We start from the raw sequence: 19,175 nt of genomic DNA, 5'->3' as shown, positions 1-19,175 counted from the left end.
CTTGTTTTTTTTATTTAATTTTTGATTAATTAAAATTAATAAATTAATGCATGTTTTGATTTTGGCTTACCGTACATGAATAATTAATTCGAATTTGGAATATATTTTTTTTTTCTAAATGGCTTTGTCTTACTTTTGATCGGACGGTTTTGAGAAAAAAGGGTTGGAGGAGGAGGCCTAGTTGCCCTCCAATCTTTTGGTTACTTAAAAAGACAACTAGAACTTTTAATTTTTTACGAACGTTTTATTAGTAAAAAAATATAGGTAACTTACGAATTAACTTGCCTAACGAACTTCTATATTTATATATTTTTATTACGTATATGAGAAGGTTGCCCTCTCGTTAATACTTCGCTCTTTACACTAAAGCTTGAATTTTCTCCCAATTCTTTAAGAATGACCCCTGAATCACTAAGGCCATAGAATAAATAGTTGAAATTATTAGAAATACTTTAGCGCAAAGAGTGAGGATTTAGGGGGAGATGAACCCCTCATATGCGTGATTATTTCTGTTCGTTTTAATTTTTAATGCTCCTCCTTACTTTCAGTTGAAAAAACTTTTAAATATTTGATTTGTCATCTTTTTTTTTAAATAATGCTAGAAATCCTGCACCCCCTTCATCGAAATTCTCTTCCCCCATGACAAATTCCTCCATGGGAAGGTCTTCCCAAGTAACCCCATCCCCTCAACACCCCTCAACAAAAAATGAAAACAACTGTACGCTTCCCAATAACCATTACTATATGTAAACACTGGTCAAAGTTTTTAACTTGCAGCCTCTCCCCGGGGACTGTGAGGGAGTAAGTCGTCTCAAAAGGACGACTTACTCGTCCTTTATTAGGTTTTTCGACTATGCTGAACAAAATGGCTATCTCAAAATTTTGATCCATCGACTTTGGGGGAAAAATGAGCATGGGAGGGGGCTTAGGTGCCCTCCAATTTTTTGGTCATTTAAAAAGGGCATTAGAAATTTTAATTTATGTTAGAATGAGCCCTCTCGCAACATTCTAGGACCACTGGGTCGATACGATCACCCCTGAAAAAAAAACAAAAAACACGCACCCGTGATCTGTCTTCTGGCAAAAAATACGAAATTCCACATTTTTGTAGATAGGAGCTTGAAACTTCTACAATTGGGTTCTCTGATACGGTGAATACAATGGTGTGATTTTCGTTAAGATTCCATGACTTTTAGGGGGGATTTCCTCCCTGTTTTTCAAATTAAGGCAAATTTTCGCAGGCTCATAACTTTTGATGGGTAAAATTAAATTTGATAAAACTTATATATTTAAAATCAGCATAAAAATCCGATTCTTTTGGTGCAACTACTGGTATTAAAATTCCATTTTTTAGAGTTTTGCTTACTATTGAGCCGGGTCGCTCCTTGCTACAGTTCGTTACAACGAACTGTTTGATGAACAGTACAATTTGTAAAAGAATAATAATAAAAATCCCTATGCATTGTCTGGGGCGAAGTTTTAACATGAGTAGATTATTCGACTTCATGATGCTCTTCATTTATTTATAATCTCTTCAGAAACGAGGCTGCAGAGGAAAGGTCAAGAGAGACAGGTGTCCGAGTCTGAGAGATCAAAGGACATGTAAAATGACTCCAGTGTTTCTAAACCATGAGCTCAACATATGTTGCTACAATTTTTGGCAGCAGAACATGTGGTTTCTAAATCCTTCAATCTGCATCACTTCGCATGTCAAATTAGCTTGATGGCATTTTGGTGAATTGGCACACAAATTCTTGATAACACTATTCATATCTGGAAAAAAACCTACTTTGCTATACTTGGACTCTGACTGGTATAGTGCTTATTTTCCATTTATTTATTTCCTTTCTGCTTCCTCCACAAGCACCAAACGAAAATGGGACACACAGAAGGCAGGTATGGAGCAAGTAGATTGTGCACATTCGTGCCATCTTTGTGCTTACTTTAGATGGTTTTGCATTTAATTTTCAAAAATTAGGCATTTTTCAGCAAATCTGTTTGGAAAAACAGTATCTTATGCGTACATTCGTTTGAATTTGTGAATTCTGCGCAAAAGCATTTTTATCACTGCGCTATCGCATTCTAGCTATCCGCAAAACACGGAGTATATCATGTTGGAAGTAATGTTTTTAGGGTCCCCATGTTCTTCGAAGCAGAATTACAAGTATATTATATGAAAATTATGGAGAACATGGTTAATTTATATTAGGCCTAAGATCCTTTTCCAGACAAATACACGGGTTCAATACCAGTAAAGAGAAAGAACGTGGAACCCTGACTTCACATGGTATTAAACAATTAATGTTAAGAAGCTTCGTTAAGTTCCTCATTATAAGAGTCTTCGTATGGCGAACAAAAAGCAGAATAAAAAGCTTGACGGGTATAGCTTGACAGGGTTATTATTCCTCAAGGGACAGAGGTTTGATATTTTCCATATGGGCTGAGGTTTCGCTGTAAAAATCTCTGATTTCATTGCTGGTGTAAATTATGAGGGTGCTATCACATTACACGAAAAACTCATGTTTGCCATTACTGACCGCCTTTTGTTTCAACATCTGGCGCTAATATTTTTGAAAACTTTTTCTTTGAACACAAATAAGTCTTGTACAAATACAACTTGAACTTGTTGGGTTTTATGGAAAAAGATGAATAAACAATTATAGCAATACTATTTTCTTCTTTTTAACTCTTAACAACCCCCTCCTCCTATTATAAACGACTGATAGAATTAAATTTCGGAAGGGGGATGTTTTCAGGCTTTAGTTTAAATAGAAAGCAGGTGAATTGTACAAAACCAAGAAATTCCGAGAGGGTTAAAAAACCTTGAGAATTAGGAGGAATGGGACAGGGGTGCCTTCTTCCAATATTTGTACCTGCTTGCCGGGTCGCATATTTTTTTTTTATTGCGGGGCGGGGGTTAAAAAACCATCAAAATGTTTTTGTGCATTTTTTATATTCATGCGAGTCAGACAAACATTTCAGTTGTGGGGGGGGGGGGGGTTCAAGATGGGGGTTAAGACCGAAAACCCCCTCACAATACAGATCGGTTTCATTAAAGCGCAAATAACTCCCTGGTCCTTCTCATTGTATCAAGTTTGACCTGATTATTTATTCCAACTACTGTTCGTTTTAAGATTCATTTTGATTCTATTCGTCATATATTTCTTTTTAATATGGTTCTTTACTGTTTTTTGAAAAATGTCGGTAAATATATGACTCCATATTATTGGCTTACCAATAAAGTGAACATACCACTCGATGCCTTTTTTTTTTACTCTATGAATATAATAATCGCTCCTTTCGCAAATTTAAATTTAATCACTTTTTCACCTAACCTAACCTAAACTAACCTTATTATAAATAATTTTGGCACCGAAAAAATGTAGCATTATTTTGTCGAAAACGACCGAGAAAACGGCGCATAAAAAAGGTATTAAGTGATATGTTCACTTTATTGGTAAGTCAATAATATGGACAGTCATATATTTACCAAAATGACTTCTTGGAAAATGTTTTTAGAATTAATATAAATAGGACACGAGTAGTGAAGCAGAAAACCCATCTACCTAGGCTAATGTGATTTGTAAAAGAATTTTAGTAGCTTTTGGGACCTGGTTATTTATATTCACGCTTTTTTTTGGCAAGCCGCTTCAAAGCATTATGGACGAGATTGCACTTGGGGACAGCCCCAAAGATTGATCTTTGTCAGCCTCAGAAACTATTCAGCAAATTGTAGGTTAGGAAAACGTAAATCGTTTAAATTTAGTGTTGTAAAGACTATATGAAAAATTCTACAAATTAAAAATAAATTTGACATACTCAGAAAAAAATAGATGGTTTCCAGAAAAGATAGTATGCTAATATTAGATTCAACAATCCCCAAACGTTGGGAGAAATGCGGGCTGCATTGCATTTAACCCAGATGTAAATTTTAACCGTTCCCTTAAAGACGCTATTTTCTGCATATTCTAAAGTAGGTTTAAAAATTTTGAAAGTTTATTGAAAGTTGTATAGGCTACATAATCTAGGGCTAAACCTGATCCGCTAAGGAGGTTTTGGAGGGACAATGATCACGGGAGTGAAGATTAGTCAATATTTGGAAAGAAGAAAATTGGACGGCACATATAGCCTATTTTGTTATTAGCCTATATTGTATGCTTCAAAGGGGAAATCATGCTGCTGAATTACCAAGTTCTTTTCTTTCTATATTATTTCTATCATATACGACAAATTTCCCTAGTTTCCAATTAACGAGTATTCGGCTAGGCACTTCAAAATAGCTCTCAGCCTAGTTCGACAATTGAAAAACACCCTTTAACTCGAGTTTTACCGAAGTTTTGATCTCTTGAATTTGCTAAAATAATCCACTTCGCCCAATAAAGCTATTCCAAATGGATAAGCTCTAACTTAGTCGGATGTACGTCTATTGTTAATCAGGGGTGGATCCAGGACTTTTTTTAGTGGGTGGCGCATAGTAGGTTGCTCTGATAAACTTGCGAACAAAGAAACATCATCAATTTGAAGGGAATTTCAACAATTATATGTCGTAGGTAGGTAGTGGAAATGGTCGTGAATTTGATCTAAAACCTGATGAGGGTATAAAAACTACCCCGCCATAAAAAAAATTAAAAAGATGTTCACCCTCCATAGAAAATATATGATATTTAATATGTAATATGGTAATATGATATTTTAATCCATAGCACTGTTAGGGGGGGAGGCACGCGCCCTCCACCTGGATCCGCCACTGCTGTTAATTGCTTGGAAAATTTGACTTCTAATTTTGTAAAATGTTGTTTTGTCACAATTTCAATTGGTATAGACCTGTCATGTAGGCAAATTTCAGGGCGCTCTAGAGGGAGAAGGAGCGGAGGTGGGTACTTTAAAATACCTTCCCGGGACATACTTTAGCCTGTAGACCTATCCCCGAAAGTGTCATTTCCCTAACCTAAACTCTTTCCGAGATAGCAAGAAGTCAATTAATTAGAATTTTACCGAAAATCTTACTTACTTGATCTCTTGCAAGTTTGTACCAGGTCTTCAAAATTAGATCTAGTCTTGGTTTGTGATAGTTTAGAGTAGTTTTTACAGATATGAACAGATCATCCTGACTAAAAGGCGCCTTAGTTGTAGTCCTTTTAATCACTTCAACTTTCCTTACTTCAGCTTCAATATTTTCGTATTCTTTCGATGCATCCAGAGACTGAGGCACTCTTTCTTGCCATACCGAGGCGAAATCATTCTTTTCACCAGCTTCGGCACTAGCTCTGTCTGTTTTAATATAAGTAATTGTCATAAAAAACAATAAACAAGATGCTAGAAAAATGAACTGCACAACTTTCCCAAGTTTTAACCGCATTTTGGAGTCAATTTCATGCATTATCTTAGCATTCAGATTGTTCACTTTATCTCTTATCAGAACCACCTGCTAATGTTTCGCTCAGATTCTTCAGGAGGACTGCAGTTGCTGTGTTCCTCGTTCAACAAGTGTCTCAAAAAGCTTGAGGGGTTTAAGGCGTGTTGCTATTAAAATCAAAGGAATCTCGACACCCAAATTAAAGGATCTCAAGCTGCCTGCGCTGGCTGGACTGAAGTTTGGAGGCTAATTGTAGAGCCAATTTATATAGGCCAGGAAGAAGGGATGAAATGCATAACAAAGAAATTAACTACTTTTTCAAATGGAAATACATTAAACTTTGACAATTGATGGCTCTCAAGTATCATTTTCCCCGACCATTTCGTGTGGAAGTGGTAGTCGTAAAAACTAAGGAGGTGACTCATTCGACTGGAAATTAAGAGTTATATTGCCATTTTTAAGGTTTGAAAGGCCATAGAAGGTAAAGATCTCCCTCACATACCCTTTTTCACTACCCAGCCCCACATAATCCCCATAATATTTTAATGAGATGTCCATCTTGTTTTAAATTATCGGAAATTTCTATAAATATAGCCTTAGAGATGAAATTTTCTCCCACGCACCTAGGGCAATGGCCATAAATTATAAAAACGGTCAATTGTTCACAGCTAGGTTTCATCATTTTATAGTAGAAAGAAGGAGACATGATTGATCAAGACCGTATCCAGGGTGGGGGGTTGAACCCCCCACCAGAAATATTTGTCTTACTCGTAAAAAAGTAACAAAAATGAATATAAACGAAATGTTGTTGCATCTTTTAAAGTTTTTTTGTAACTCCTCCCCCCCCCCCTATCCCGATAAAATCTTGAATCAGTTTGAAACTTAGGCTACCGTTGTAACTCAAACTTACAATCGAAACTTAAAGCTGTAAGCGCGATGGCCTACTGAAAAACAAATGGACATTTAAGTCTTTTGGTCAAGAACCCCAATGCGCAAGTCAAAAGAGAGGCAGTACCCGTAAGCTCACTGATTAAAAGAGCCCTCATGCACACGCACAAAGGCTAGGGGTATGGACCTCCAAAAACTTAGTTTTCCTCCAACATATTTTTTTTCTCTTTTATTGTTTTGAAACTTATATCTGGAAATCTTTAGGTGAAACCTGCTTCGCAAGAAAATAAGAGACAAAATTAGTTCGCCTGAAAATTGGCCCTATAAGTAGTCCCTGAAGTCACGCCAAAATAAGATTTGGTGGCGGCACGCCGCTGAAAATTGATCGCCGTGCCGTCAATTGATTGACTTTTTTATTTCTAGATTTATTTTATGTTTTTTTTGAAATTTTTGGGAATTAAATTGGTATCAGTTCTTTTCAGAATTCCTTCCAGGCAAGTGTTCTTGGGGTCTACAATTCCTTTTCAGTTTCTTTACCATAACCGAGCCTCGGACAAAACAAGGATGAGATATCAACCTTAACTTCTCCTAAAAAATTTTTTTAATCCAAATGAATAATAGCGAGACCTTAAACTGCCTGAGAATTGAATTGGAATAAATTTACTTGCAAAATATCTGATGCAAGGAACCTCAAGGGAATCTGATGTTTATATATTGCTCCATGTCTGGATTTCCTTATCTTGCGACCTACATTCCACTTCTTTGATTACCCTATGTTTGCGAGTCCCTGAAATCCCTTCCCTTCATTAGAATGCTCAGAAAACATAATGTAAATTTCTACTTTACTATTGTTTTTCCTTCAATGGCATCGTGAACGAAGACTAAAGGTAAAAGAGTATGGTCTTGGACTTTATTGTTCCTACTGGCGGTGCTGATCTTGGTTTCATTACCTTTCAGCCAGCAAATACAATATGGAGTTGGTAGCCAGCCTCCTTTGTTTTCACGCACTCTTCCTGTTTATCTTCCCTCCAGATACCCATTTAGAGCTTGGTGAATTCTGGCTAAGTATACAGTATCACACCACTGACCCCTGTTCCAAACCAAATAACGATCAACACCAGGACTCGAGCCCCTGTCCTCGCGGACAAACGATTTCAAATCTAGCCCACTTGACTAGGACGGCTAAAAATTGCACTTCATCATCTTTTTGTATTTTCGAGTTCCAATGAAAAAGAGTAAGAATTACCAATGTCTTGACTTCAAAGCTTTTCAAAAATTTTACAAAAAAAGTACAATTTATATTTCTTCCAACATCGAAAACTAACTGTCAAATTTTATGATCAGACTTTATAAAATTTAAAAAGTCAATGAAACAGCTATTTTTTAATTAAAGAAATATAGAAATTCAAAATTAAAACGCAATGAAACTACTCAATGTAAATATTAGGAGGTAATCACTAAAGAATTTCTACTATATTACAATAAATTGTGTTCTCTACAAAAAAGAAAACCAAAAAAAAAAACAGATTATATATAAAATATGCATTTAGATCTACAAGCTTTACAGCTAACGAGTATTTTATTTGCAGTAGTAGGAATAAAAAGCTACAGTGGTGAAAATAAGATAAAAAATAATAAAAATAACAAACATGCAAACATTGCCGCGATATTCCAAGCATAATACTTTCACCAGAATATAATTACTAAACCTACGCCTATGACCTGATAGCTCCGATTAACTTATCAACCAAAGAATTTGTGAGAATTAGCTCAGTCAAGCTATCTTTCATTTTTCGAAGTTTTTTTTTTTTACAATTAGCAGAGTAAGCTGTAATTTTCCAGAACTATCGAGAGCCACTGCTGGTTAATGCTGGGACGGTGTGATCATAATAATACATATATGTTTTCACTGTCATTACTACTCCGACAATAACAAAAAGCAGGACCGAATTGAATAGGTGCCGGGCCTGATTGAATTTTTTCGGGGCCCTTTCTATATGTTACATTTTGAAATAGAATATATCGCATAGAAGTTTATGTACGTAAAGTTATTCACGCAGCTAGTGCGAAATCTCTCTAATGAAGGGACTATCCTGACTAAATTAAAAACCAAATTGAATTCAATTTTTTTGGTCGTTTTGACGGTTACGCGGGACCCTTTTAAATACGGGGCCCAATCGCCCGGCCAAAAGGATAATCACTAAGTTAAGGCCCAAGTGACTAGAGCAATAGTAAGTTGATTGTTTTTTAACCACGACTCCTATGGGTTTAAATTTCCTCTCCCAAAACAGATGTTTGTCTTCTGTCCCAAAACAGAAATTTGCCTCACAAATTTAAATAAGTTTAATACATTCGACATTTTGAAAATCTGGCAACAAAGAGAAAAATAAATACACATGACTTGCTCCAATATTAATTGAAACTCTAAAGAATGAAACTGTGACAACAATAATTATATCAAAAGGATCTCCTTGTTACGGTAATTCCAAACAGATAAATATCTATTATGACCTAACTTTGACAGAAAATTAGGAGATAGCTAATTGGCTTGAGACTTCTGAAAAGCTATATGAATCGTCCTAGTTTTGAGAGGTCACATTGTCACATGATGTCACATTTATCTCTAAACATTAGGTAAACAGTCCACACAAAATGGAGGGGCAATTACCCACTATTGCATTATTTTACGCAAGCATTAGGAAAGTTGGGAGAGTCAGTGGATCTCCATTCTTTGGGAAAGGGTTCCCGAAGCTCAAAAATGTTGCTTTTAGGGCCAAATTCTTGGTTCTTCTTACTGATATGAAGAGAGGATTAAATTTCTAGTATCTCTTCAGCTGGAGGAATATAGTAGCAGTAGTAATAATTTCATTGAAAATAATTATTTTTTATATAATAGCACAACAAAAGCGGAGCTTGCGAGGATTTGCTAAAAAAGAAAAAAGAGTATGGAGTATGAGACCATTTACCGAAACCAACAAAATAATAAACAGCAAAACACTACAATATAAAATATAAAACCCCAAAACAACACAATGAAAAATACAGAAAAATGACCCACTGAAAATATAGTTAATCTGTGTCGAAAGCATACTTACCTACCTATAAAACATACCTATATTTGAACTAAGCATGTGATTAGGCAACTATTGCTCCTCAATTATTATGAATTATTTGTATAGTGAAGTAAAAGATTGTATTTAAATTATACTATTCGGAAGCTTTTATGTAAATCTGTTTATTGTGGTAACGTCCTATTTAGCTACTTTTTTTAATTGTGTTTTTTGCCCTGGTCCAGTGGGTCCCGGTACTACATGATACGAGGGATTCGCCATGAATATCATTTCCAGTGAATCTGTCTTAAAAACTTAGATGCAGCAGCCTGAGCACAGCTTAGATGCCAACACAGTTATGAAAACTCGATTTATTTTTGGGACACAGTGCGCGGTAGTGATGCTAGCGGCTGGAGACAGGAAACTGGCAGTCTGAATCTAAAAGTTGGAGCAATTCACAGCTTAGATACTAATAGTTCAGAGCTATGGTTTTCCCGCCTATGGTGTTGCAGTACGATCTCACGTCGGAGCTCTGTACCAAAAGCTTCTCATAGGCAAAATATGATTTTTCATAACTGTATTGGTATCTAAGCTGTGAGCTAGAGAGAGAAGAGAATGTAATCTCAGGTTCTTTGAATGGATCAGCTAAACCAATCTGATATGTAAATGTAGCTTTTGGGCTCCAAACAGTTCGTGTTAATGAACTATAAGTAAGGAGCGACCCGGCACAATAGTAGCCGAAACTATAAAAATGAATTTTTGATACCAATAGATATATTACAAGAATCGGATTTTGAAATATATAAGTTTCATTAGGTTTAGTCTTACCCATCAAAGATTACGAGCCTGAGAAAATTTGCTTTATTCTCGGGTAAGGGAGAAAAAACCACCAGATTTTCATGGAATCTGAATGAAAATCAAGGCATAAGATTCAGCGTATCAAAGAACCCAACTGTAGGCGTTTGAAACTCCTATCTGCAATAATGTGTGATTTTGCATTTTTTTTTGCCAGAAAAAAGTTCACAGATACTTATTTATTTTTTTTTGTCAGGGGTGTTCGAATCGCTCCAGTGGTCATAGAATATCGGGAGAGAACTCATTCGAATGGAAATTAAAAGTTTTAGTGCCCTTTTTAAGTGGCCATAATTTGGAAGGCAGCCCCGGAAAAAGGTCTTAAAATCCACAAAATCTGCCCATTGCTTACGTATAGTATTTGTTATTGGAAAGTATGCGTACATTTTTGGGTGGTAGGAGGCAAATTTTCTGCTGGTGTGGTTTTCTATGGGGATAATTTTCCACGGGGAGGGAAGTTTCCAGGGAGTGAATTTATCAGGGGAATTTTAAAATGGGGTAATTGGCCAGAATTCTTATAAGGAATTAAATAAAAAAAAACAAGTTTTTTTAACTGGAAGTAAGGAGCGACATTAAAACTTAAAACGCACAGAAATTACTTCGTACATGAAAGAGGCTGCTACCTCATCAACGCCCCGTTCTTTACGCTAAAGTTCGACTCTTTCTCTCAATTCTTCTTTTTAAAACAGTAAAAAAATTTAGCATAAAGAGCGGGGCGTTAATGAGGTAGCAGCCTCTTTCATGTACGAAGTAATTTCTGTGCGTTTTAAGTTTTAATGTCGCTCCTTCCATTTCCATTAGAATGAGCCCTCTTGCAACACTCTAGGACAACTGGGTCGATACGATCACCCCTGGGAAAAAAAACAAAAAAACAAATAAACACGCATCCGTGATCTGCCTTGTGGCGAAAAATGCAAAATTCCACATTTTTGTAGATAGGAGCTCGAAACTTCTACAGTAAGGTTATCTGATACGCTGAATCTGATGGTGTGATTTTCGTTAAGATTCCATGACTTTTAGGGGGTGTTTCCCCCTATTTTCTAAAATAACGCAAATTTTCTCAGGCTCGTAACTTTTGATGGGTAAGACTAAACTTGATGAAACTTATATATTTAAAACCAGCAAAATGCGATTCTTTTGATGTAGCTATTGGTATCAAAATTTTTAGAGTTTTGGTTACTATTGAGCCGGGTCGCTCCTTACTACAGTTCGTTACCACGAACTGTTTGATTCATCTTATGTCTTGCTTTCTCTTTGCTGACTCGATTTTACGCGTGGAGATGTTAAGGGTTATTGTCCGGGGTAAATTTTCACCAGGATTGAATTGCCTAGAGAAAAAATTTGTGGGGAGGAAATCCCTAGAGGGATTTCTGAGTCCTGGTTGAACTTCGTTGAAGTAAGGATGCTAGGGCTGTTTTAAAAGGTTTTTAAAATACATTATTAGTTTTAATTATCACGTTTTAGTGTAAGTTTCTATATATATATATATATATATATATATATTCAAGGCACTTCTTGAACGACAAATTTGGAAGAGGGATGAAGGGAGAGCGTTAAAACATCTACCGAACAAAAAAAAATTAATGAAAAGTTAGTTGAAGTGCATTCGCATTACCTGCAAACGGAAATGCAGAAACTTCACCCAGATTTACATAATTTTGAGGGCGTTTTTTTTTTGGATTGAGTGGGACGTATTTTTAATAGGGCGGAGAGTCATAATTTAAATATAAGAAAATATATAAATGAATTTGTTTTAAGAGGGAAGGAATAATTTGATACCATATAATGCAGATTTAGAGGCTTCTAAGGGTGTACAATGCTTTTGTTTCGATACGAGCTTAGATTGCTTCAAGTACGCAGTCCTGGTGGCGGGATATGAACCTTGTTTCAATGATACTATAGCAAGACACACTAGAATGATTTGGCAGTTAATGGAGGTGGGGAGGGGTTAGAGCTTCCTAAAGCCAATTTTAATTATTTAAAGGGGCGATATGCTGTAACTCTTAAGGGGATTGACATTTTTGAGAGGGCAAATGAGCGTTTAAAGATTGGGCTTTTAGTTTTACAGAACGAATACCGAGATTGAAGAAGGGGAGCTAACAAATAAAAGGGGGAAAATTTATTGTCCACTGAATCGGAAAAACACTGGGTATGACTTTTTTAAGAGCCTGCAAAAGACTGTAATTTAATTGGGTATTTTTTCCAATTCCCAGCATAAGTCGGGTTTTAAATGAGGGATCAAAATAAAATAAATGGGGATTAACGTGCTGCTATTGTCCAATTTGTCTTTATAGATTCTATACAGAATTAAAATTAAAAAATCATATGAGGCACTGTAAGCGAAATTGGTACCAATCTGTGGAGATAGTTTCAGGTGGCAGGGTCATCTTGCGGTTCAAGTCGATCTTGCTGAGCGACAAGGTGGATTGAAATTGAAGCCAAACTCATGGATAAGTGCAACCTTGTGGGCATGTTCAAAGAGACTCGGGTAATACCATGCAATTGGTAGAGGTTTTGAGACATTTTTGGGGGGGGGGAGGAAGATCGTGTAGGTGCAGCTATATTTACACATATTAAAACAGCTAATAAGTCAATTTCACGGCTGCGCAGCGTAAATTATCCAGTGACTCTATCACCAGATGACGAGTTGGCAATTAAAATAAAGACATGTTGGGTTTGTAAGATGAAATTTGTTGAGGGTAGTGGGAAAATGTCAGTCCACAACTATGACCATTTAAGCAATCCTATTTTATCAGGAGGGAGTAAGTTTCGTGGACTGGCACATAAATCTTGTAATTTAAACGTTAAGCAACAGTAGTTTCTACCGGTTTATATGCACAATTCCAACTATGATTTGAAATTCACATTACCACCGTTGGCAAGTTATCAGAAAGGTGAGGTTGTGGATGGCGCATAGGTAGATGGGTCTTTTTCATATAATATTACACCTAAATCATCTGAGAAGTTGCTGTTCTTAGAGTTCTAATAGAAAAAAAAAGGAAAATAATAATGAGTACTTGAATAAAATCCATTAGATTTCTACAGTTTTTTCCCAAATCTCTAAGTCAGTTGATTCAAGTACAAAAAATTGACAATTTTGATTGTTTCCACTTTCTTAAACAGCACTTTTCAAATTATGAAATGTATTATTTATTAACGTGTAAGGGCATATTCCTTTATGAGTACTACAGCTCCACCTCGATGCTGCGTGAAGAAAAATTGCCACCCATCGAATGGTTTAATGATTCATTTCACGATCATCAATGCACCACTGTCTACTATGGATTTGCTAAGAAAGTTTGGGCCAAGAGAGGTTGTAAAAATGGGAAGGATTATTGTAAAATATACCTGGCAAGTTCTGCATTGACGTTGCTGGATATTGTCTATAGAAACACGGTGGGTTGGATGCGGGTTACTGTTTTTCAACTCCTCATCTTGTGATGTAAATGATATCAGTACTACCATCCCCTCAGCCATTTTATCCATCTCCCCCCAAAACTTACTGCTGGGTTCGTCCCTGGGGGGTTGAGTGCTATTGACCTTATATATTTGGTGAATATTATACATATATTTGTTCAACCAAAAAAAAGAAACATAAAGAAGGTATTCGAAGAACATCAAGACTAGTCGATACTCATTGTAATTAGAAATTATAGCAGTGTAGTGAAGAGGACATAAACAATTGAAGGACAATTTGAAGTCCATAGAAGACGAGTAAATTCAAAAACATTTTAAGAAGATTCCAAAATTTTTGCGTTTGCCATTGAATAGTGAACTTTGCCTTATATTTTCCTCTCAGTAATCTCAGAGAATATCTCGGCGCTATAAATTTTTGATGGCGCGCCGCCACTGACTACATCGACAGTGCGCCGGTGTGCCAAAGCCTTTGAAGTGGCGGTAGGCTGAAGTAATTTCGGAGGTGTGTCCCCGATATTCTTGCGGCTTCGGAGACTACCTGTTAGGGTCAACAACCTTATTTTTCCAATGGCTTGAAACAAAACCGTGGATGAGTGGCCAACTGAATCCTAATTTACAACAATAAATTTCAGTTTAAGGGCAAGAACCGACCTCAAAATTCAGTCAAACTTGCTGTCGAAACTTACAACCGTAAGCAGAAGAACCTAATGTAACAAAAAGAAACTAGTTTAGAGACATGGTCTCCCCAAAAATAGGGCCCGATTTTTAATTTTGTTTATGGATGAAAACTTACATTCAAGTTCTTTGGTCAAAGACTCCAATTCACAAGATAAAAAAGAGGCAGTCCACCCGTAAGCTCGTTGATCAAGAGAACCCTTGTGCAGACACATATACACACACACACACACACATACAAAGGCTAGGGGCACGGACACCCAAAAACTTGCAACATACTTTTTTTTTGAACCTTATACCTGAACATCCTTAGGTTAAACCTGCGTTGGGGAAACATATTCTCTACTTTAGTCAAAACTTACAACCGTAATCAGGAGAACCTAATGTAAACAAAAAAAAACTAATTTAGAGACATAGTCCCCCCCAAAAATAGGGCACGACTTTTAATTATGATTATGGGTAAAAACTTACACTTAAGTTCTTTGGTCAAAGACTCCCATTCACAAGACAAAAAAGAGGCAGTCCACCCGTAAGCTCGTTGATCAAGAGAACCCTTATGCACGTACATATACACACGTACACACATACAAAGGCTAGGGGCACGGACACCCAAAAACTTGCAACATACTTTTTTTTTTAGTTTGAAGCTTATATCTGAAAATCCTTAGGTTAAACCTGCTTTGGGGAAACAGATTCTCTACTTTTAAAAGAAAAACATAAAATTATTTCGATGATTTGGCTAAGGGTTATCAGTCCCCGGATAGACTATACCAATTGGGACGGGGTAGTCTATCCAGAACTGGTCGAATGTCAACAAATGGTCAAATGGCAACAAAGACAATGAAAAGAAAAAAAAATATTAGTTTGTCTTAAAATGGGCACTATAAGGGTCAAATAACTTTTTTTTTTTTTTTTTTTTTGACGGCTCGAAACCGTAACTGGTCTGGCCAACTGGATCCTATTTACGAGAATAATTTTAGTTTAGGAGCATGAACCAATCTCAAAATTGTGACCTAAGAAAGGCCGAAAAACTTTTTTTTTCGATTCGCCTGCATCTTTTAAGGATCATTGCCTAGTCTATATTTTCCAAGGGTTTGGGGGTTATAGGGGGCCCAGGAATAAACACATAACATAAAGTGGTAGAGAATTAATGGCATTGTTGGAAGTTGTGGAAAAGGGTATAGTAGATAAAACTCAGTTGTGTCTGTGTTCGAGGTCACCAAACAGTTCCAGAGCCCGATCCTGGACTAGCCAAAGCAATGGCTGCCCTGTCAATTGGCGTATAATCTTGTACACCATCAATCAGTGGCGGATCCAGGGTGGTAGGGGGACCCTGCACACCAACCCCTCCTCCCAGAATTGCCCTTATTCCTTTTTCCCTTTTTTTAGAATAAATTTGTCAATTTGGTCAATTATTGGCACCTTTGTCACATTGGGCACCCCAAAATTTTACTTATTGGCGCCCTTTTCACACTGGGCTTCTCCCAAAGATCTCCCCTGCCATCAATAAACAGTGGCTGGTAAACTAGAGAGGATGATGTAGCGTACATGAGGCTCCAGTCACAATTGACACCTGAAAAATATCGTGTTGACTCTCTGCTACAGATTGGGTGCTCAAGAGCAGCCAGTAAAATTAGCTGATTATTTTAGCAAAATTATGATCTGAGTGGCAATTCCCCTTAATATTGGAAGCGGTGATCCTAGCGCAAGCAACGATCCCTTGAGAAGCAATCCAAGGTGGGAGAAAGAATTTCTCTTCCTAGTACAGATTCCGAGCATCGAGTGCTGCTTGTCGCTGATGGCTGGTGAACATTGGATGACTCCCTTCTCTTTTTGAGGGATGATTGTTACTTGTCTGATCTGTTCTGAAACTGGCGTTTGGGGCTCTCAAAAAGGAGGGGGAAAATAGTGGACGCTTGGGAATTATTCAATCACCAATCTAGGGATGTTGAGGCCATCACGGTTAAGAAAATATCTGGTTTTGGATAGGTTTTACTCGGTATATATGTCTAATAATGATAGAGCATCTTCAGTGAAAATAACGAAACTGGTAGAATTTTGTATAGTCGCCATAATTTTACTTTTTGCTTCTGGAGTACTGGCAAGCAAGTGATCTCCCATCATTCTTGGGCAATCGAATAATAAGACCTAATGTCTATCTCAATCGCAAAAGAAGTTAAAAAGGGATCTAGAGAAACCAAATTGTTTCACTTACCATCAGCAATTAATGCTAAGCAACAAACTTCAGAATCTGTCCTCTAGTCCAGGTAAAACCGAGGAGGACCTGGCCATGGAGACATGAAGACTTGAAAGAAAGAATAAAAACTGCTTTCAGTCAACAAACCCCCTGACATTACTGGAGGAAGGGGGTGGCAAATGAATAGCTTGTGAGCAGTTCATTCAATGCTCTCGTCAGAGTAAGACGCATTCAAGACCTCTGTGTGGATTTATGTGAAAAATATTATTTCATGATCTTTTGGATACTCATTCAATGCTGAAAACATTATTTCAAGAATTGTTGGATATTTAGTAATACGTATTAATATTTGGATATTAGTACAATTTTAATGTACAATGGGACGCAAAACGAAAAATCCGAAACGAGAAGGTACGAATATTTCATTAGACACCTCAGATGATAGCTCTAGCTCGAAACCGGAAATATCAATACTAGCTGCAGATTTTAAGCAAATTCTTGAAATCGTAAAAGAAAATGGCAATAAATTAGACAGCTTATGCAATCAATTAGGTACTCTTACTACAAGGGTCGATAATCTGGATAAAGAACATTCGGTTCTTAAAAATAAGATGGCTAATAGTGAATCGAAAATTGGAAAAATTGAAAATGATACGTCCTGTCTCAATTTGCAATTAAAAATTTGTACCGATAAATTAATAAAATTAAAAAGAAAAAATGAAGATTCAATGTGTCGGATTGTGAAAATGGAAGCCGTCAAGTTAGAAAATAATATCATCATATGGAACGCAGTTTGTGAGGATATTGATAACGCTAAAGCTTTATTTACAGAAGTTGTTCGCCATGGATTAGAATTGCCTGAAGTAAATTTTACAATCTCGCAATATGACAGAAATCGTAAATTCTTAAAGGTGACACTAAATAAATAAGACGACAAGTTTTCTATTACAAAAAATGCCAGCAAGCTGAAGGACAAGACATTTCATGGAAATAATAGCAACTTGTTTATTAGTGATGATGTGCCAGCCGAAATTCGTACAATACGTTAACTGATTTTAGTGAAACGGGATAAATTGCGGAAGATTCCTAGATATGAGACATGGATATCAAAGGGGATTCAGACAAACTTGTTTGTGAAAAGACCTGACGGCTCAATTACAAAATATTCATTTAGTGATAGCATACCAGAGGTTGACGACTTCCCAAACGTCCAAGGACATGTACATCATAGTTTTCCAAATGAAATAAAATCATATCGTCTAATAGTAAAGCGCCCTGTTAGTATGTTTTAAAATATGTCTCGTATTTATTTGTTTTTTAGTTATCTTCTCACTAATTTTTGTTGCTCTATATATTTATTACGACTCTTTCTCTTTATTCATAAATTTTTTTAATGTTTTTTTTTTTACTGCTTTTTCTGAAGCACACGGGGGTCTTTATGAATAGTGGTAGAATATTGAAAGATTTTGTCTTACAATGAAGACATTTCTCTTTTCTTTTCTTAGTTGTTTCTGTGTGAGTTACCTTTTATTTTTGTTTGTTGGGCGCATGGGTCGTGGTGTGGTTATTCTTGACATGGTGGTAATATTTGATAATGGATAGAGATAGTGATAGAATTCCATCATCAAGGTTAAAAGAATTTTAGCGAGAATCTCCTTTCTTTCATTCAGTTTTCCAAAATATTGTAGCTTGTGATAATGAGGATAAAAGCAGCATATTATATATACCAAAAAATCAATATTTATTTTTGAATGGATTGGCAAAGAAAAAATCTAGAACAAGGAGGATATCGTTTTTGAATTGTCGGGGCTGGTAGACTGCAAGGGATACGATTGACACTTTTCTATTGACATCTGATACGGACATACTCGGTTTATGCGAAACTTTTTTGGATGAGTTTTCAATTGAAAGTATTCTTGTTAATGGTTATCAGTTGTTTCATGTTGGAAGGAGTATGCAAAAGAAAGGTGGTCTTGGTGTCTTAATTAAAAGTTGCATACCAGCCCGTGCAAGACTAGAATTTTTGCCGATGAATATTGAATTGTTATTTGAATCTTGTGTTGTCGAATGTTTTTTTTCCAAATAATGAGAAGATTCTAATCGCAGTTATTTACCGTAGTCCGTCAGCTAGTCAGATGGAGTTTAGGAATTGTTTTGAAAAATTCATGGATAAATTAGCTAGTCTTAATACTTCTTATGTAGTTATGGGAGATTTTAATATTGACTTAATGAACCTTGTTTCTGCTAATCAGAATAGACTGGATAGTAACACTTTGAAGTTTTTAGAATGTCCGCTATCTCATGGATTATATCCCGTATGTCTTGTACCATCCAGAATAACTGATACGTCATATTCACTAATTGATAATATTTTTTCACCTGAAAGTGCTGTTAGCACATATGTCATTCCTGATGATTCATCTGATCACTGCATACTTATGGCTGATTTTTTGCCATATTTCCCGTATAATGAAAAGAAGTCAACAAAGCGAAGAGACTTTGGGGAAAAAAATTTGTTAAAATTAAAAGAAGCACTCGGTAATGTAGGGTGGAGTTCAGTAACTGATGAAATGGATCCAGTCAATCCTTAGATAACTTTTACAATATATTGACTGAGAAGCTTGATAAATTTTGCCCGTATAGAAATCTGAAAGGAAAGAGGCATACACCAAGAAAACCATGGGTAAATGCATCGCTTTTGAGGTCTATTAATGAAAAAAATCGCTTATATAAAATAATA

At 36.3% G+C, this 19,175-nt stretch overlaps 1 protein-coding gene across 1 annotated transcript in view; it reads right to left on the bottom strand.

Moving 5' to 3' along the window:
* The window catches only part of LOC136043735 (fringe glycosyltransferase-like), a gene marked incomplete at its 3' end in the record, with an annotated part of 40,146 nt that extends 34,701 nt beyond the window's left edge, over positions 1-5,445 (bottom strand). Inside the window, exon 1 of the mRNA XM_065728644.1 lies at positions 5,012-5,445. Within this exon, the coding sequence (XP_065584716.1) occupies positions 5,012-5,380 (369 nt within the window). The remainder of the gene's footprint in view (positions 1-5,011) is intronic.
* Positions 5,446-19,175: the final 13,730 nt, after the last annotated feature.

This window comes from Artemia franciscana, unplaced genomic scaffold, assembly GCF_032884065.1.
Source record: "Artemia franciscana unplaced genomic scaffold, ASM3288406v1 Scaffold_897, whole genome shotgun sequence".
In the NCBI taxonomy this organism is placed as follows: Eukaryota; Metazoa; Arthropoda; class Branchiopoda; order Anostraca; family Artemiidae; genus Artemia; species Artemia franciscana.
The sequence above is the reverse complement of the archived record's forward strand: the minus strand, read 5'-3'. Positions and strand labels throughout refer to the sequence as shown.